At 51.6% G+C, this 15,373-nt stretch overlaps 4 protein-coding genes across 4 annotated transcripts; 3 read left to right on the top strand and 1 right to left on the bottom strand.

Annotated features, from left to right (window-relative positions):
• H6S33_008955 (uncharacterized protein) lies at positions 1–1,245 on the top strand (the record flags this gene model as incomplete). The annotated part of the gene is made up of 4 exons (XM_044840297.1): positions 1–279; positions 357–1,008; positions 1,086–1,147; positions 1,210–1,245. 4 exons carry the CDS (start codon positions 1–3, stop codon positions 1,243–1,245), a joined length of 1,029 nt encoding a protein of 342 aa, XP_044697770.1.
• A 505-nt stretch (positions 1,246–1,750) lies between these two features.
• H6S33_008956 (uncharacterized protein) lies at positions 1,751–4,544 on the top strand (the record flags this gene model as incomplete). The annotated part of the gene is made up of 2 exons (XM_044840299.1): positions 1,751–2,060; positions 2,137–4,544. The coding sequence occupies 2 exons, from the start codon at positions 1,751–1,753 to the stop codon at positions 4,542–4,544; spliced, it is 2,718 nt and encodes a 905-aa protein (XP_044697771.1).
• A 5,259-nt stretch (positions 4,545–9,803) lies between these two features.
• H6S33_008957 (uncharacterized protein) lies at positions 9,804–10,059 on the top strand (the record flags this gene model as incomplete). The annotated part of the gene is made up of 2 exons (XM_044840300.1): positions 9,804–9,909; positions 10,007–10,059. 2 exons carry the CDS (start codon positions 9,804–9,806, stop codon positions 10,057–10,059), a joined length of 159 nt encoding a protein of 52 aa, XP_044697772.1.
• A 774-nt stretch (positions 10,060–10,833) lies between these two features.
• Positions 10,834–15,267, bottom strand: H6S33_008958 (uncharacterized protein; the record flags this gene model as incomplete). Its single annotated transcript, XM_044840301.1, has 7 exons — positions 10,834–11,013; positions 11,073–11,453; positions 11,518–13,498; positions 13,560–14,483; positions 14,535–14,992; positions 15,045–15,109; positions 15,213–15,267. 7 exons carry the CDS (start codon positions 15,265–15,267, stop codon positions 10,834–10,836), a joined length of 4,044 nt encoding a protein of 1,347 aa, XP_044697773.1.
• Between the last annotated feature and the right edge of the window lie 106 nt (positions 15,268–15,373).

Below are 15,373 nucleotides of genomic sequence, written 5' to 3' on the forward strand. Positions count from 1 at the left end.
ATGTTGCTCACGAGAACAGCATCCTCCGTCCTGCGAGCAGCAGCAGCAGCAGGAGCACACGCACGCCGCTCCCGCCTCCTAAGCACCCTGGCCGTGCTCGAGCACAAGGAGGGCAAACTCCTCCCCCAGTCGCTCCCCGTCATCACCGCCGCCACAAAACTCGGCGACTCGGTGACGGCCCTCCTCGCCGGCACCGACGCCGCCAGCGTCGCAGCCCAGGTCGCAAAACTCAATGGCGTCTCCAAGATCCTCACGGTCTCAAACGGGGCCTACGACAAGGTGTGTTGCACTTCCCCTCCTCCTCTCCCCGCACCCCCACTACCCCCGCACGCTTCTTCTCACAATGCCCGCCACAGAACCTCGCCGAGAACTTCGCGCCCATGCTGCAGGAGAACATCAAGGCCGGCGGCTTCACCCACGTCGTCGCCGCGCACTCCGCCTTCGGCAAGAACATCATGCCGCGCCTGTCGGCCCTCCTCGACGTCCAGCAGATCTCGGACGTCACCGAGATCCAGGACGAGTCCACCTTTGTCCGCCCCATCTATGCCGGCAACGCCATCGCGACCGTGAAGTCGTCCGACGCCATCAAGGTGTTTACCATCCGCGGCACGGCCTTCCCCGCGGCCGAGGAGGGGTCGGGCTCGGCGGCGGTCGAGGAGTCGAGTGTGGATCCCAAGGCGGACTCCACGACGACGTGGGTCAGCGAGAACTTGGCGAAGAGTGAGAGGCCGGATCTGGGCACGGCGACGAGGGTCGTCTCGGGGGGGAGGGGACTGAAGGATAAGGACAACTTTGATAAGCTGATGCCGCCGCTTGCGGATGCGTTGGGGGCGGCGATTGGGGCGTCGAGGGCGGCGGTGGACTCGGGGTTTGCGGATAATAGTTTGCAGGTGGGGCAGACGGGGAAGGTGGTGGCGCCGCAGCTGTATTTGGCCGTGGGGATCTCGGGGGCGATTCAGCATTTGGCGGGGATGAAGGACTCGAAGGTGATTGCGGCTATCAATAAGGGTATTGCTTCTCTTTTCTTTATTTTTCTTTATTTTTTTTCACTTGTTTGCGAGTGTTTGGCACTGACGGTTGGGTAGATGCGGATGCACCGATATTCCAGGTTGCGGACGTGGGCCTTGTGGCGGATCTTTTCACGGCGGTATGTTCTCTCTGTGGTCTGTCTACGGTTCTGAAAACACGAAAAACTAACAATACCCACAGGTGCCTGAGCTGACCGAGAAGCTCAACGAGAAATAAGCTATCCCTACCCTCCTACCCACCCCCATCCCTCCATCCTTCCCTTCCACCCAAATAATGTATATAAAAAAAATTCAAGCTGTAAAGCCCCCAATTTCCATGTTTGCTGGCCCTTGAAACACGCCATGCTCTATCGCTATCATGATGTTGCTTGTGGGTCCGCCGGCGGGGGTGGTGGGTCTTGAAAAGAAAAAAGAAAAAAGAAAAAAGAAAAAAGAAAAGAAAAAAGTGCAATAAAAAAGCCAAGAATCCACTTTAAGTGGCAACGCGAGACCCCTGAGCGAGCGTTCCAACAACGCGTCGACCGCTGCAATCCTTTGTTGTATGCTGAGAACACCAGCGGAGAGGGCAATTGGCGATCGATCACGGCACAGAACACCAACACCAACACCCAACACCAACACCCAACACCCAGCAATCTCTCTCTCTCACGCAAAGGAAAGAAAGAAAGAAAGAAGCACAGAACAGAAAGTAAAAGAACCCCACAGTCAGTCAGTCAGTACTCATGCCTCGGAAAGAGAAGCCCTCCAGCATCCGCACCTCGTCACCCAGCCCCCAAACCGCCACGGCCATGCCCACCCGCACCAAGATCACCACAACCACAACCGCAACCACAGCCTCCACCTCCACCTCCACCTCCACCTCCACCTTCCCCTCCACCTCCACCTCCCCCAGCTCGCCCACCGCCTCCGCCTCCGCATCCACGCCCGCAACATCCACAAGCTCCCACTCCGACAAGGACGAGCCCAATGTCGCCGCCACAGAAGAAGAAGAAGCAGTAGCAGTAGCAGTAGCAGCGCCCATAGACCCTCCTCGTAAGTAAAAAAAAAAAAACAATGCCACCACCACCCACACATTTCCCACCCGCCAGCCAATCTGACCTTGCCACAGCGGTTCCGATGCAGCGCGCGCGCCTCGACTTCCTCATCAAGCAGTCGAGCGTCTATGCAAACATCATGGCCGACAAACTGCTCAAGCAGCAGCAAGAGATGGCCGCGCGGGCCGAGGAGGAGGACCGCCGCGCCCGTGCCGCTGCACCACCTGTCACCGCCACCACCGCCGCCGCCACACCCGCACCCGCAGCAGAGGTGAGGAAGAGCGGGCGGAACAATGCCGCTGCCGCTGCGGCGGCGGCGGTGGCGGAGGAGCCACAGGGCAAGGGCGCCACCGCGAAGAAGAAGCCGGGCCGCAAGCCGACCAAGGCGAAGGGCAAGACGGCGATCTCGGACTACTTCACCAAGGACGAGCTGAAGGAGTCTGGCAGCACCGCGGAGGCGCTGGCCCACGCGCAGGAGCCGGCGGACCAGAAGCTGGGGCTGCAGAAGGACCTGCGCTCCGCGCGGCAGCCGAAGCTGATCACGGGCGGCGTCATGAAGCCGTACCAGCTGCAGGGCCTCGACTGGCTCGTCTCGCTGTACGAGAACGGGCTCAACGGCATCCTGGCGGACGAGATGGGGCTGGGCAAGACGCTGCAGACCATCTCGTTCCTGGCGTTCCTGAAGGAGAAGGGCACGAATGGGCCGTTCCTGGTGGCGGCGCCCGTCAGCACGCTGAGCAATTGGGTGGACGAGATTGAGAGGTTTGCGCCCGAGATGCCGGTGCTGATGTACCATGGGACGCCGGTGGAGCGCGAGGAGATGCGCAGGACGCGGATGGCCAAGATGGGAAAGGACTTCCCCATCATCTGCACGTCGTACGAGCTCATCATGAACGACCGCAAGCACCTGCAGAAGTATGCGTGGAAGTTCATCATCATCGACGAGGGCCACCGCATCAAGAACCTCAACTGCAAGCTCGTGCGCGAGCTCAAGTCGTACACCTCCGCGAACAGGCTCCTGCTCACCGGCACGCCGCTGCAGAACAACCTCTCGGAGCTGTGGTCGCTGCTGAACTTCCTGCTGCCCGACATCTTCGACGACCTGGACAGCTTCCAGAACTGGTTCGACTTCAGCGCGATCCAGGAGAAGGAGGGCCACCACGCGTGGCTCGAGGAGCAGAAGAAGTCAAACATCGTCGGCAGCCTGCACGCCATCCTGAAGCCCTTCCTCCTCCGCCGCATGAAGACCGACGTCGAGACCATGCTGCCGCCGAAGCGCGAGTACGTCCTCTACGCGCCCCTCACGCAGTCGCAGAAGGACCTCTACGGGAAGCTCCTCAACCACGAGGGCCGCAGCTGGCTCATCGAGAAGCTCGTCGGCAGCGACGCCACAAAGAAGCGCAAGCTCGAAGAAGACGCCGCCGCCGCCGCCGCCGCCGCCTCTAAAAAGCGCAAGCTCGAGGAAAACGACGACGACCCCACCACGCCCCAGTCCAAAAAGAAACGCAGCACGCGCTCTACGCGCGGAAAAAACACCTCCTACAAAGAACTCGAGGACCGCGAGTTCTTTGACAAGCTCGACGAGAGCTCGGACGAGGAGGAGATCATCCCCGTCGACGAATACCAGCTCAAGCTGCTCAAAGCCACCAAAGACGCCGGCAGCAAGAAGCTGCAGAACCTCGTCATTCAGCTGCGGCAAGCCTGCAACTCGCCGCACCTCTTCTACTGGCCCTTCCCCGCCGACCCGGACAGCACCATCGTCACCGAGTCCGGCAAGATGATGCTCCTCGAGCGCCTGGTGCCCGCGCTCTTCGCGCGCGGCCACAAAGTGCTCATCTTCTCGCAGTTCTCCAAGATGCTCGACATCATCGAGGAGTGGGCCAGCACGCTGCGCGCCTGGCAGGTCTGCCGCATCGACGGCGCCGTCAGCCAGGTCGACCGCCGCGAGCAGATCCGCCGCTTCAACCACGACGCCGGCTGGAACCTCTTCCTCCTCAGCACGCGCGCCGGCGGCCTCGGCATCAACCTCACGGCCGCCGACACGGTGATCCTCTTCGACAGCGACTGGAACCCGCAGCAGGACCTGCAGGCGCAGGACCGCGCGCACAGGATCGGCCAGCGGAAGCCCGTCATCGTGTACCGGTTCGCCACGGCCGCCACGGTCGAGCAGACGCTGCTCGAGAAGGCGGATGGCAAGCGGCGCCTCGAGAAGCTGGTCATCCAGAAGGGCAAGTTCAAGAGCGTGGTGACGGCGGTGCCGGCGGCGGGCGGGAACGACCATGACGAGCTCAGCAGCATATTGCTCCGCGAGGACTTTGAGAAGGTGAATGTTGTGCAGGCGGGGCAGCAGGTGCTCAGTGATGCGGAGCTGGAGACGCTGATGGACCGCAGCGCGGAGGCGTATGAGAGGGCGGAGAAGGGGGGGAAGAGCGCCAGTGGGGCGTTTAGGGTTGTGGAGACGGTGGTGAAGGAGGAGTCGTAGTGTTGTGGTTGTTTTTGCTTTTCAGTTATTTTCATAGCTAGGTTTTATTTTTTATTTTTTTTCTCCATTTTTCTTTATTTTATTGGGGCTTGGCTTTTTTTTCTTCTGCGCTTTTGGGTTAAAATAATGGCCTGTGGAGTAGGCTTTTTTTGTATTGGACTGGAGTGGACTGGAGTGGACTGGAGTGGACTGGAGTGGACTGGGGTCGGGTGGGCGGGGTTGGGCGGAGATACCTTTTTTTTTCTTTTCTTTTTCTACTAACGTACTAACTCACAGATGATGATGATGAGTTTCATGTTCTCTTTCCTCTTTCCTCCTCTCTTTCTCTGTTTTTTTCTTTTTGTTACCTCCCACGATAGACTTTAGCTGGATCACACGATCTCACTCGGACCAGCTACACACCTACACTATTAGATTCCTTTCCTATTACTGGGATTTGGGGGCAGAAAGTGGTTCATTCCTTATCTATTTGTTTGCGGTCGAGAAGATATACGATAGAATATAGTAACTATTTGAATACATTTCCCTAGATTGAAGCCAACCACCAAGTGCTGTTGCCGATTCCTTTGCTGATCCTGACGACCTCGACTCACCATACCAGCACTAGCACCCACACGTACTGACATCACCCCATCCCATCCGCACAGAGGTACGCCAAGATGCAAAAGCCCCTCTTACGGCCTCTATGTCCACCGCCCAGCCCCGCACTCTCGCTATAAATAAGAAGCACCCCGCCCCTTCTCCCACCTTTTCTTTTGTCCGTGGGGAACTCCTCCTCTAGCTTTGTGTGTCGGCTCGTGTCCGACCGGCTTTGGGGAGGGTTTCCCCTGTGTTGGCTGGGTGGGGCTGTGTGGGCGGGGTGGGGCTGTGTGGGCGGGGTGCGGGCTGGCTGGAGGGCTGTACCCCCCGCTAGGTGTGTGGGCGCTGGGGTGCCCTTTGGTGCCACTGGGTGTGGGTTGGCCCCCCTCCTGGGTTGTGTGGCTGGGCTGGTCCCGTGGGTGTGGTGTGGGCTGGTCCCTCCACTGTGTGGTGTGGCCGGGTGCGGCCGGGGTGCAGCGGGGTGTTGGTCCCCCGCTGGACTTTATGGGCTGGCTCTCCGGCTGGGTTGCGGGGCAGGCTGCTGGCTGGCCTCCGTGCTGGGTTGTGCGGGTTGGGCCGTGTCGGCTGGGGGTTTGCTGGCTGGCCTTCTCCCTGGCCCTCTCCCCCAACCGCCACCCCGCCTCTCCGCCCGTGCTCCAGCCCCAGCCCTAGCCCGGGCCCAAGTTTCAGGTTGCTTTCCTCCTCCTCTAGGAGGGGAGCAGCCCCTTATTGATCCTTGGGAGTTTCCGAGGGATCGAGAGGGGGTCCTACCTGCTTCTGTCGCGGCCCCTCCTGCCCTGTCCCCGCCCCCCTGTCCCCCAGTCCTTCGCCCCTGTCCCGCCTCCGCCCCCCCAACTTGGGCCTTTTGCGCTCCTTCGAAAGGAGGAGCGCGGTTCTCTATCAGACTCTGGGGGTTCCCGAGGGGCTGAGAGAGGATTTGTGCCGTTGCCCCCCGCCTCTTCCCCTTCCTCCAGCGGGTGCCCCATCCCCGCTTTCGTCCCATCTTTTTTGGGCTGTCCGTCCGCGTCCGCGCCCCCGCCCCAACCTCTTGTGCTCCTTCATAAGGAGGGGCGCAGTCCTCTATTAGTCTCTGGGAGTCTCCGAGGGACTAAGAGAGGACTTGTCTCGTTGTTAGATCCCCCCCCCCTTCCCGTGAGTGCCCTCCCCCCCCCCCCTCTTCACTCTCTAACCTTTTAGTTTTTTACTCCTACCCGTGGGTTACCTGTCCTTGTCCCCTCTTTTTTTGATTTTCTCTGTGTCCGCCCCTCCCTCCGCAACAAGGAGGGCAATCCTCTATCAGTTTTTTGGGAATTTTCCGAGGGACTGAGCTAGAGGGACTTGCCGATTCCGCTCCTGGCCCCTTCCCCTTTTGATTTATCTACCCGCATTTCCTCTATTTTTCTCCCTCTCCCTCAATTCTTAGAGATACTCACCTTTTTTTTCCGTTTGGTTCCCAGAGCCGTTTAATTATGATTGTAGTTAAGCACCCCGCTGCAAACCTGAAAACATGTAATTTTGATCATTTCCGCACGCTAACCACTTACGTGAATTTAGGAGATGGCAACGGCATGCAGTAACCAACAGATTACCCAAGAGAAAAACTAGCCAAGGTAATCTAGCCTCCCCTCCTGTATATAATGATAACTATCGGCGGGAATCCATGTTGGTTTGAGGACGAGAATGAATTGTAGTTGTATATAACTAGTCGTCTGCAGCTGTAAGGGACAACTTGGGACTTGCATTAGGCTACTCCAGTGATATAGTAGCTTTGTAGTTAGAATATGTAGCTAGGTGGTCAGAATTAAGTGGCCACGTTGTTTGATTGAGGTATTTCCTGGCTCCCCTTCCATGTAAATTCCGTAGGGAGCAATAATGCGGGGAGATAGTACTCAACTCGTGAGCACATGCAGTTTTATCGAATATAGGTGTATCGAGACTCGTCCGTGAACTTCCACCCTCTAGTGATTGTGGCGAATATAATCGTCCCCTCCTGATTTCTTTGCTCTCGAGAGGTCGCAGTAGTGATGTGCACGAGCCGGCTCGAGACGAGCCCGGGGTAGGGCTCGAGCTAGCTCGGATTGTGGAGACAAAGGCTCGAGCTCAGGCTCGAGCTCTTATGTTTATACCTAAAAATAAACCTTACAGTAAGTCGGCATATAGAGTTCGTATTCAGGATGAATAATGGGGGATATATTCTCATATAAATCACCAAGCTCTGGCTTTCTCGAACCATTACTAATGTTTCGCTAGGCTCGAGCTTTTTGGATATGGGCTCGAGCTCAAAGCTCGAGCCAGCTCGGCTCGTGCCCATCACTAGGTCGCAGCTAAACATACATTTATATGCGTTGAAGATTGGATGTGGCTATAAGTATAGTCAGCCCCTATTACGTTTATGAGTGACATCAGAGCGTTTAAAAATCTTTGCCGCAATCAAACAGGTGTGTCTACGATATTCACCCAACAGGCCACATTCCTATATACGGGTGATATCTGGCCCTTTTTATAGTTAATCCGCTTTCTAAGTTTTATATAGTGCCTGCGACGCTGTCCATAAGTCATACATGTAGCTACATGTAGTGATAAAACGCTCGATAATTATATTTACTTTCAAAAGCCACCACCTAACTATATCTAGAGTACTGGAGAATAGTAAGCCTCATTTACCAAAAGGTTGGAGAAAGTACTCACAGAGCGAAAGAGATCTATGGGTCTCAGCGCGTTTAAGGCGATTCCATAGCGTGTCGCGTTGTGAACCGAAAGAGAAAAAACCGTTTAAGCTTAAATCTGGGTGGTAGGTGATAGTTGGTGATGCGTGCTAGCCCTGAGCCCTGTAAGTCCACCCACATGAGTTCGCTAGGTACGGCCCGCCCCGTACTTGACATCACGAGCCAAGGGATCCCTCTGCCAATGTATTTTCCTTCCCACTTTGCTTCTCTACGATTCTCCTTCCCCACTCATCCACACAAAGGACTCAACACTATTTTCAACCAACTTCGATCCATCCTCAACTCTAACATTCCATCTACAATGCGTCTACTAATGTCTTAATATATATCGCCACTTTAGCCCTAATCATTCCAGCACCAATTGTTTGGTGGATCACTTACCATTCATCCAGAAGCGAGCCGACCATCCCAATGTCAAGTGTAAGTAAAGCCTTATCTCAATCTCACCCCCTGCCCCTCCACTTCCATTACAGACGAATGATGAGAATAGCCTTTCCTGTATTGACCGGCGGCCTACAGAGGCTGTCTGGATGAGCGAAACAATTTTCTATTTTCAAAACCTGACTTGCTGTTCTTTCTATCTCCCCGCTTCATTGATTACGCGCCTGGTTTGTAGTTTTGCTAATTATCTTCTTGGGGAGTTAGGATGCGAATTTCCGGTTTCCAACTGGCATGGTTGCTAATGGGGTCCATGGATCCATCGAGCTTTCACCTTTATCATATGTATTGATAGAGGAATGTACCGCAGTTACAATCTAATGGCAGCAAACACATATCAATTTCCAAGGTCGTGATGGCCAATATACTAACGTTTAGCAAGTCGTGATCTAGTTTACGCGTGCAGCCCTTGTAAATTTAAAGGTCTATTAGAGCCCTGAGATACTGCTTTAAGACCTATAGAGGCTTTGATACATGTAGTTGAGAACAATGCAGTTTTAACTAATATCTCTTAGCCCTTGGGTGACCATGAAACATAATTTGCTCTCCTGGCACCGGGTATAACAAGACTCCGCGGGGTTGTCAAAAATGCAAGGCCAATAACCCGCACAAACATTAGTAGACCTAACCTTAACCTTATGGTTCTCTACTGGATGAATTTTTCCCCTTTCAAAAAACTCTACCACTCCCTGGCAGCGTTAGATTTTCCCTTTATCAGCTGTGTGTTTTATGAATTTTTGATTTCAACTCTGTGGGGATGGGACACGAGCGATGCGATATAATGAACACGAAGATCTCTTGTTGGACGAACAAACTCGAGAACTGGAGGCTTACGAGCTTCCCAGGCATGAAGGGAGGTCTTCGAACCTAGAGATGACCTAGTAGTCAGGATAACCAACCACCAAGAGGCGCGCCAATACATAATAAAAGATGTCAATGAAAATCCTGGGAACCCAAATCTTCTACTCCCTCGAATGTTGTCTCAGAATCGTTGATCGGCAGAGATATGAGCATCCTTCCATTACAGGTTAAGGGTCGTTTAGACCTTAGATAACGACCAATCAAGATTCGTGTTCAAGCAAATTATCTCATCGAGTGATAAAGTATGATCCTAGTCGGCCCCACATCATCATTAGCTCTTGGCATCCGGAACCTGGACCTCCACACTTCACAGCTTGTAATATTCAAGCACCAACAATACCCAAAACCAATCTCACCACAATCCAATTAACCCACAAACAAAACAGTCATGGTAGCGCTCACCTCCTCTTCATCCGCTTCCAAACGAGAAAGCTCCAGCTAACAAAAATCCCACAGGGCGGCGGCGACAAAATCCCGTAACTACACCCCTCCTCCTCCTCTCTCCCCCACTCACCCACATCCATCGCTTGGGGGGTCCGGACTCACAGTATTTTAACATGAATGCCCCCCCTCTCACAGATACCCAAAGCACGTGTGGTCACCCTCCGGTGGTTGGTACTCGCGACCCGCAAACTGGAAAGGAAACACGGCCATCATGTTCGGCGTCATCGGGGGCTGCGTTGCGCTCATGTGGAAGTTGAGCGCCGAGCGGGAATACCGTACGCGTATGCCGGACGCTGACCGATTCTTCCCGAGTCGACGTTAGTGCTCCTCCTCATCCAATTTCCGTTAGGTGCTTTGTGTGGTTGGTTTGGTTTGGCTTTGGTTTTGCTAACATTGGATGGTGGTTGGTGGTAGACTGGAGCAAGCAGATTATCGAGTTCGAGAGAGGCACCAAAGATTCGAAATAAACAATTGCTGGAAGCATAGAATCGTGGGAATGGTGTCATTCGGGGAGAAAGGGGGGGTAGCGTATCTAGTGCTATGTATGTATATATGCCAAGGGTTTTATGGCGGGCAGCAAAGCAACAAAGCAATCGCGGACCTGAAAGAAATAGAGTGCATTTCCGAGCTGATATTATGCAGGGTTTCCATTGTGCATTTCCTTCCATGGTAGAATGGTATGGATTAGTATTGAGCGAATATCTACAATCACTCAGCTTTGGCCTCCAAAGTATGAGATGTGGATTCAGTCCAACAATTTGGTCGTCTGTATCATTACACAGGGAAAACATTGTAGCAGCGACGAGTAGTTCAATTGACAGGCCATAATTATGAAATCATGTAAATGTTTATATGAAATGAAGCATTAACACCATTTATCCCCATTGCCCCAGGTATAAAAAAGGCCAAAGTCTCGCATGGTAGAACTAAATAGAAATATGCGAATCCAAGATAGATACAGAAAATAATAGCAAAAGAAGGAATAATAGTTAACAAAAGCAACCTTATTATGCGCAAAACACCACGAGCTATAAATAAAAACAGGAAAAGAAGGAACTCCAAAGTAGAAGTGATTAAAACAAAACCTACTACCGCTGACACTCTTACAACACCCCATAAACCTCGGCGCCACATGAACAATGCTTTAAAAATCAACTTTTCACAAGCCTTACCCTATATAACGAAAAGAAAAAAAACAGTAAAAAGCGCTACCATGGGCATATGCCCAAGGCCAACTACTGTCATTGCCTCATTTCGCCTTCTCTTTTCGCAAAGTAATAAGTTAAAAGGTTCTGATGTCCACTTTTGAGTCCTTTAAAAATTTCATCAAAGAGTCTTTCGTCGTTCCCCAACTTGCTGTGCATCTCAATGCACATGGATACGCACGATCTCCTCACTTCGGCATCTTCATCATCCAGAGACTGAAAAATCATATTAGTGTCCATTTATACAAACTTGAAGATAGTGGATAATCACAAACCTTAACAGCCAAAACGCCAAGCCGAGGCATTTGGGGATCTAGCGTGGATGCTTTACTGCTCCTCACTAGTGCTGCCAGACAAGTAAGAGCCATGCACCAACTTTGAGTAGGCGGCCTAAATCCAGGTGCATCCTTAGGCAACATCATGTTCAAGATAGCCTCAATTCCTGTGTATGGGTCGACAAGAGCCAAGAACTCCTCGCTGATTTCTTCGATGCCGGTGGTGACATGTGATTGTGTTGGATACTTTCCCCGTAGATCAATAAGCGTACGCAACACTGCCGGTTCATGTCGTGAAAAATAAGGGGCGGTTTTGGAAAGCAACTGTTTTAGTACTAGAAGCCCTTGTACTCTGAGATCCGCAGCTCTATCCACATCAATCTATAATAAGAGTATGTCAATACACGCTCCACAAATAACGCCCCGAGGAATCAATCAAACTCACAGATTCATCATCAAGGTACTCAAGGAGAGCAATGAGCAACTCGTCAAACATCTTTCCATTCTCCCAGATATCATACAGGTGCTCCCCGTTATTCTCTTGCAAGACAGCCCTAACTGGATTTTCTCTTGCGATTCCAATCAGCTTTCTGAATGCTTGAGTATCAATTTCACGATTTTGTAGCCTTGTAATGAGTGTAATTAGTAATCTGGAGGAGTGCTCTGGTGTCTTCGGCAAGTTTGAATTGCTGATTTGCTTCTTCATCTTTGTCCTATTCCATTCACCGTATCCAGGACCTTGTTGTTTATCCCCGCCTGTAGCCACAGCACCATTGGACTCGACAATTGGGTCTTGGTAAACTTTTATGGTTGGATTTTTGTCATCGGCGCGTCCAGACTTTCGCATTGACAAGCCAAGAAGATCAGGGGTGTTGTCGATTGGTGTGGTTGGGAGAGGCGGTAAATCCTGGAGTTTCTTTTCGTTCTCTCTGACTCGTGTTGGCGTGGCTGCTTTGAGTGCAGGAGGGAGGGGAGGAAGGCTAATCATAGTGATATCTTCATCTTTAGAGAATGAAACATCATCACCAATGGATGATTCCTTTCTTGCCATAGATGAAGCATTGATTTGCTGAGGGTTCATTGGTGTTTTACCAATCTTTGGCACAGACCCCAGAACTTGTTCCACGTCCGCGACCTTTTCTTCAATGATTATCGCTTCTGTCTCATCCTCGACATTAACTCCCCAAGCCTTTTTCAAATCTCTAACAGTCTGAGACTCAAACGTCATCAAGATCTTATCAAAAGCCTCAGGGTCCATCTTCTGTAAGTTCTTTAATAAGGTAGTCAGAGGGCCGTAATTCGGTACCCTTGTGTTGTTTAACATCGCTATCAAACGATTGGTCCATAGCTTGAAGTTTGAAGAATCGCTCAAAAATTCGTTCTGCGCACCTTTAAGATGTGACTCTACGATTTCGCACATCCAGATGAGGCAACCGTGGAGAATCTTTCGTTTCTGGGTTGTTGTAAATGAACCAACAGCTAGTTTCCTTGGTACTACGCCGGATACCCCCATACTGGTAATAATTTTGAAAAGCATTTCTGCAGCTTCGGATTCCGTCATCAACTTTTTCAATGCCGGCATGCTGTGCGACATGATAGGTTGAGAATGTTCCGCATCATCACTCTCACTTAGCAAGAGTACTTTAGGAACAATCTGGTCCATGGGAACCACTTTCACTAATTCTGCAAGGACCTCGGGCGCAACGACATGTTCGACAACTTCCGGTTGGGGATCATTGAGTAGCTTTGCTAAAGTCGGTGCGAACACATCACTCGGAGGAAGGGTTGGCATTTTCTGGCCATCGTAATTTGGGGGTGTCTTTTTAGCAAGAAGGCAGGCAACTATAACCACTCCCTCGACTCTTACTCTCCAGTCGTTGTGATTCAGCTGTTCCAGTACAGTGAGTTTTCTACCAGAACTACCAATAAGTGGGCTTTGTTGACGTTGGGGCGTTGAATGCATTCGGACCGCCCTGTCATGGAAGTTTCTTGTTGGGGGCGATAATGGAGGTGACCGTACACCATTCGTACGAGAATTTTGCAGCGGTGACGTCCTTTGGCCAGATTGGTATGCGCCCGAGGGGCTTAATTCTCGTTTTACAGATGGGGCATCTGCGTGCGTTCTTTCAGGCACAGCAGCTCTTGTCTTTACATGGGGTCTCTGAGGCCTAAGAGGCGCAGAGGCCAGACCGCTTTGAGTAGCAGCAGGAGGTCCCATATCAGTAGGCCCAGTTTGAGGTCTAAGCTCCCCACGGCTCTTCTTCGACGCAAGAATCGCTTCCTTTACCGAAGGTCTTCCTGGGGCAGGGCCTCTTCCTAATGGCTGGCGTAGATTTGATACACCTTTTGGCGCTGCTGTTGCGCCAGGGTTCGGGTTGCCTTTTTGGAGTAGTTTCTGCGAGCTTGCGTCCAGAGTATCCATGAGCCTATTAAAAGTCAGTATTTGGATGCATTATATAGTTTCAACGATTGAAAAGGATCACTCACGCCTCAGCCCGCGCCGCCCAAATAGAGGCGAACAGCCAGTATGTTGATCTCATTCCTTCTCTTACACCCGGATTTGCGTCTGATAGACCCCTCTTGATGCACTTTTCAATCACATCAGTCCCCCCAGAATGTTCAATATATCCCTTTTGATCTATGTGAGTCTCCAAAAGGATTCTTAGCCATCCAGCTGCATAGCTCCTTGGTTGAACATTCTTGTCGTTGCATGCAATTAGTAGTTGCTGTACAAGTTTCACATGATATGAAATGTTTGAAATCAGCACAGCTGTTGTGACATTTCCCAATTGCGATGTAATCTTTTTCGTTCCCGCACAGAGCTTAATAAGATTCATCATGAGGATCTCCATCATAGGGTCAAGGCCCGGGCCAATGATTTTCGCTAAATCTTTCAATAGTTGACCACCATTCGTGGCTACTGTTGTACGCAGAGAGTTGACCGTCTTGAGGATGCCGTCCAGGAGCGATTTTAATGACACAAGAAACGTGGTTTGGTAATCTTTATATGCGTTTCCTCTGACCAATTGCCTAAGCTTCGTGACATTTTTGTCCCTAGCTGCCCAGTTTCCTTCCGATTCTCTTCCTTCAAATGCGTCGGCCATACCGTGCATAATCTCCTCCAGTTCGCGATTCGTGTTGACGTATAATGGCTCGATACCACTTTCCATCTCGCTTCCGGGCATGCTCTGAACATAAACCGACGAAGCCATACTACCTGCAACGCTTTTTCCTCCCTTCGCACTTTCCACTTCTTCTTCATGTCCTTCCGGAGATCTCACAGTATTCCGCATTTCTGCTTCGCCGCCAGGTATCCCAAGTTGACTCACAATATATGTAGCAATTGCTTTTCGGACTTGTCGATTCTGTAGCTCTCTTTTAAGGTCCGATTTTGCATGATCCGGTGCATTCCTTTCCGAAAGATTAGCTTAAAACTTTTTGTATAGGAACAAAGCCACTCACTTGAATAGCTCCACAACAACGTCTTTGGCAGATTCTCTAACAGGCTCGCTAGCATCCTCAAGCATCTTGATCATAAACGGTGTAAAGCTCCTGAAAGAAAAGCCCTGCTGGCTATGATGAACCTGCAGCAGCCAATTCAAACTCTCCTGCCTGCACCTAGGGATCTTACTCCCAAAACCAAGCTCTTTAATCCCTCTCTCAACATCAGGGCCAGAACTCTTCCATAGATCCAATAATCCAGTCAGAGCTACTGATCGACTCCTGTCCTTCTGATCGCCGAGCTTTTCAATGAGAACTGGGAGTATGTGGGCGACATGCGGGCGGATGCGAGCGACGTCTTGGAGGGTAACTCTTTTAATCAGATGTCCGAGGCAGGAGAGAGCGTGGAGAGATAGTGTATTGTTAGGGGACGAGACTCCGAGACGACAAGCTTCGAACAAGGGGCCTATAGCTTCTGTCTGGGTTTGAGGTTAGTTTTGAAGAATTCGGCGGTATGGGTTGGTGTCATACCTGCACATGTTGGTGCTTGACCTGCGACTTGATATTTGCAAATTCGGCAATCTTCTGATCAACATCTATAACCATACATCCGTATTTAGAATTCCTGTACTAAATAGTTGGGAGCGAAGGTCGCAAATCTCAAAATGTGAGCTGTGAGGGTAGGAAGAATCAACTCACCACTTCCTTTCAGCAGAGCCAAAAGGTTTTCTGCCTGTGTATCTCTAACAGACATGATTCGCAACTGGCAACTGGTGTCCCGGGAAAAGTTGTAGAGCAAATGAAGACAGGGACGGGCGACCGAGTCTTTAAGCACCGAGTGGTGATGAAATCAAATTACC

This window comes from Morchella sextelata, assembly GCF_020137385.1.
Source record: "Morchella sextelata strain SCLS chromosome Unknown scls_3, whole genome shotgun sequence".
NCBI lineage: Eukaryota > Fungi > Ascomycota > Pezizomycetes > Pezizales > Morchellaceae > Morchella > Morchella sextelata.